The 4,507-nt window shown below is 35.1% G+C and overlaps 1 protein-coding gene across 1 annotated transcript; it reads left to right on the forward strand.

Moving 5' to 3' along the window:
• Positions 1 to 975: 975 nt before the first annotated feature.
• On the forward strand, positions 976 to 4,144 carry LOC112009968 (polygalacturonase QRT3). Its single transcript, XM_024042323.2, has 3 exons — positions 976 to 1,165; positions 1,270 to 1,494; positions 3,004 to 4,144. The coding sequence occupies exons 1-3, from the start codon at positions 986 to 988 to the stop codon at positions 4,021 to 4,023; spliced, it is 1,425 nt and encodes a 474-aa protein (XP_023898091.1). The 5' UTR covers positions 976 to 985; the 3' UTR covers positions 4,024 to 4,144.
• Positions 4,145 to 4,507: the final 363 nt, after the last annotated feature.

Genomic DNA, 4,507 nt, shown 5'->3' on the forward strand with positions numbered 1-4,507 from the left:
CGGCGCGATCTTGATGGCGTGATCTCGAAGGCGCGATCTCGCCGGTGCATTTGGGGTTAGGGCACGATCTAGCTCACTCTCTCTACTCTCTCTTCTTGCTCTTTCTCTCTCTCTCTCTCTCTCTTTGGGTGTCTATGAGTCCGAAAATCATTTGAAGGTAAAAGAAAAATGTAAATGATTTTCCAGGTCAAAGGCTTTATTTTATGGTCAAAGTTATTCATTTCCGGAAAACTTTATTTTACATGTGCACCCAAACACGCTGCTGGATGTAAAATATTTTCCGAAAATCATTTACACCCAAAACAAATGCAGCCTAAGCCATGGATTAATGTTACCTCACGTTCAACCTATTATTAGAAACTTATGAGATTTAGCACCAAAAAAAAAAAGAAAAAAAAAACTATATGTAGAAACTCGTTATTTGCAAACTAAGTTTACAAATCCACACATTTATTTATGGACAAATGGAATATATAGCATGAGTTTTGAGTTTGAGAGAGAGAGAGAGAGAGAGAGGTGTTTTCTATTTCAAAGGATATGTAGGAAAATTTTAAGGAGATAAAAATATTTTAAACCTTAAAAGTTCTTATTAAAAAACTACAAGTTTACAACAACAAAAACAACAATATATAAGCATGTGAAGATAACTTTATAGTTCACAACCTCGCTAGACATGCCAAACATGTCATGGGTTATTCCATGTGGATGGAAGATGTTTCACCACCTCTCAATGTTGTATTCCTAGCTGATTTGGCTTCTCTTCGATGGAAACAACTGTCTTTTTCTCCTCCCCCCACCCCCACCCTCACAAAAAAAAAAAAAAAAAAACATGTAAGCACAAGACATTATTTCCTTAAATTTGGAAATAGAACACCTACCCCACCTCCCTCTCTCTCTCTCTCTCTCTCTCTCAACTCAAAACTCAAGCTATATATTCTTTTCAATCCTGCAGAGACAGAAAGAAAGACACAGCAATTCAAAAACAATGAAGGCCTTCTTGGGATTAAGCGTCCTAATACTGCTGTTGGCAGAAGAAGCTCTATGTTCCTCTAGAGAGCAAAGGCTATCAAAGTTGCTAGAAAAGGTTGAAGCCAGAGTAGCCTCTTCTCCTACTGGTAGACTTTTGGCACCACCACCACGCGAGGCTGTAGACAACCACACAAGGGTAAAAGAAAATTACAGTCCCATTTTTATTATATTATGCTTGCTAATTACTTTGTTTGTTATTCTGATTTTTCTATTCAATGTTTTGGTTTGAATGTGTTATAGGATGGGAGAGTATTTTATCCAATTGGGTATGGAGCAGACCCAAGTGGGACACGAGACAGTAGTGATGCGATATTGCAGGCTTTGGGTGATGCTTTAAAATTGAGAAGTGGACTGCAATTGTTGCCTGGGATCAGTGACATTGGTGGTGTGGTCATTGATTTGCAAGGTGGAAACTACAAAATTAGTAAGCCAATAAGGTTCCCTTCTGGTGTCGGCAATATCGTGGTAAGTATCTCTATTTTTTCCTACTTAAATCCGTGATTAATGCTTCGTTAGTCTATGCCTTTAACATCAAATTAAGGACAAATCCAGGATTTCAAGTTAGAGAGATTGGAGTATAAGAAAAAAAAAAGACGTGCAATGTCTACAATATTTTTGCAACAAATTTTAAGTGACTAGTTATTATTGATTCTAATTTGAACCCACTACTAAAATTAGTTTTTTATCCACTTATAACAATTAATAACAACCTGTCACTTAAATCCGTGATTAATGCTTTGTTAGTCAATGCTTTTAACATCAAATCAAGGACAAATTTAGGATTTCAAGTTAGGGAGATTGGAGTATAAGGAAAAAAAAAATGCAACGTCCACAATATTTTCGCAACAAATTCTAAGTGATTAGTTGTTATTGATTCTAATTTGAACTCACTACTAAAATTAGTTTTTTATCCACCTATAACAATTAATAACAATACGTCACTTAAGATTTATTGTAAACCTAACATTTTTTTAAAATAGTAATAAAAACTCTAAATAATCATCCATATAATATTAACAAATAATCATTCATTTGTTTTGGACTGAGGATTTACATGAATTTGGGCTAGACTGGTCTGATGATTTTAGAGGGGAGAGGGGCCAAGCTACTTAGAGTAGGGACCTAAATTTTTTTTTTTTCAAAAGTCTAGTGGGGGTTGGGCCCTTTCGGGCCCCCATCCTAGGTCCGTCCCTGCATCAAATTGAAACTTTTTAACGTTTTTTCTCATTTTACAATTGCTATTAGGCATGGGCCCGTTCTTGAATCAAATTCAAACTTTTTGACATTTTTTTTTTCCTTTTACAATCACTTTTAGGCCTGGACCCTTTTGGCCCCCCTCTTGGGTCCATCCCCGCATCAAATTCAAACTTTTTGACCTTCTTTTCTCTCTCTATACAATCACTATTAGCCTATTGTTTTTTTGATTAATAGGTATTCTTAGAGTATTTGTTAATGAATTATTATTTTTTTTTTAAATTGACACCATTTTTATGAGAAATAGAAAAGGCTATTAAAAAAGAAATTGCTTATTTTCTTTTAACATTAAACTTTCTTAAAATAGTTTACTAATAAGTGCTCTTAAGACATCAATTAATTTTTTCCTTTAGCATGTCCACTACTTTAGTCAAGCGCCTTGTATTACTTCATGTGTGGGTGGGATGAGAAGCCATATACACTTGAAGAAAAGTCGGGTACTTGAACATCTCTTCCCAATCATTTTACATAATGGAAAAAGCTAACAAATGCTTTTAAGACATTAGTTTAGAAAATATTTTTATACACTTTTTATGAGAAATTTTTTTTAAAGAGCAACTCATTTTTTTAATAATTTTTTAAACTTTTAAAAAATGATCCATTAATTTCCTAAGGACACTCGTTAATTGGACCCATAAATAATAAGTACTCCAACAAGTTGATTTTCTTGCACCCACAAACAATTACTTTAATGTAAATAACATTGGCATGGTCAATTAGGTACAAGGAGGAACTTTGCGAGCATCAAATACATTTCCTATTAATCGACACCTCATTGAACTATGGGCACCAAATTCTCGAAACATAGGAGGAAATAAGGCCCAAAATGGTCGTATTCGCTATGAGGACATCACCTTCCGGGACATCCTCTTTGATTCAAGCTACCGAGGAGGAGGGATTTACATTGTTTATTCAGCAAGAACTCGTATAAACAATTGCTTCTTTCTCCATTTCACAACAGAGGGAATTCTAGTGCAACAAGGCCTTGAAACCTTCATTTCAGGCTGCTTTCTTGGACAACAATCATCCATTGGTGGGGATACAAATGAAAGGAATTTCTCAGGCACTGCCATTGATCTAGCAAGTAATGACAATGCAATCACTGATGTTTCAATTTTCTCAGCAGCAATAGGTGTTGTATTAAGAGGTCAGGCAAACATGCTCACAGGGGTACATTGCTACAACAAGGCATCAGCTTTTGGTGGGATTGGAATATTATTGAAACTAGCTGGATATTCGCAAACTAGAATTGATAATTGTTACCTGGATTACAATACTTTAGTCATGGAAGACCCTGTTCAAGTCCATGTTAGTAATGGATTCTTCTATGGGGAAGCTACTATTGTCTTGAAATCAATTAAGGGTATAATCTCAGGGTTAAATATTGTGGATAACATGTTTAGTAGTGGACCAAGGCAAGCGAAGGTTCCAATGATAACATTAGATGGAAAATTCACTGACATTGATCAAGTGGTGATTGATCGGAACAATGTGAATGGTTTGAACTTGAAATCAACAGTTGGAAAACTAAGCGTGGCTGGAAATGGGACAAGATGGGTGGCTGATTTTTCGCCGGTGCTGTTATTTCCCAACAGGATTAGTAATTTGCAGTACTCATTGCACACTCAAGGAGAGCCTAAATTTACAGCACATGCAGTGACCAATGTGTCTAATAATGTGGTGGTTGTAGAGAGTGAGAAGCCAGTCAATGGAGTGGTCTCCTTGGTTGTTTATCAGTAATGTATAATTAGGAAGAAAATTTTACTTATGTATACATTAAGTTGTGCTATCTTCATCAATTAATTGTTGGTGCATATTTATTTGAAATAAATAGAAGACGAAAGTCTTGCCAAGTCTTTAATATGATTTTTTTTTTTCTGCTTTTGAGTTTTAATTCTTCTATTTGCTGACTTTGGTTCTTGCATTTGCTCTTAACCACGGTCAAATTCTTTATAGATTTCCAACTTTTCTACTTGCAGCTAATGGAAAAGCTAATAATCAACTATGTGCTTTTTTATTTTTCAAATTTGTCGGAAGTGATGAAAGAACTTGGAAGGCACAAACCATATAAACAATTGAGATTAGACATTGATCTAGAGTCAAGAAAGTTTCTAAAGTAAGGAACAAAAGCTTGGGATTAGTGTATGCTTCCCATCTCAACAACTTGAATAGGCTTTGCATTCAGGTTTGGATACTAAAATATTTTCAAAAGAAGATTATCCTA

Source organism: Quercus suber, unplaced genomic scaffold (assembly GCF_002906115.3).
Source record: "Quercus suber isolate HL8 unplaced genomic scaffold, Cork oak 2.0 scaffold_169, whole genome shotgun sequence".
NCBI classification, from domain to species: Eukaryota; Viridiplantae; Streptophyta; class Magnoliopsida; order Fagales; family Fagaceae; genus Quercus; species Quercus suber.

Coding starts and splice junctions, on each gene's coding strand:
- LOC112009968 (XM_024042323.2), top strand. CDS start 986: ATGAAGGCCTTCTTGGGATTAAGCGTCCTAATACTGCTGTTGGCAGAA. Junction 1,166..1,269: donor CTGTAGACAACCACACAAGG/GTAAAAGAAAAT, acceptor AATGTGTTATAG/GATGGGAGAGTATTTTATCC. Junction 1,495..3,003: donor CTGGTGTCGGCAATATCGTG/GTAAGTATCTCT, acceptor ATGGTCAATTAG/GTACAAGGAGGAACTTTGCG.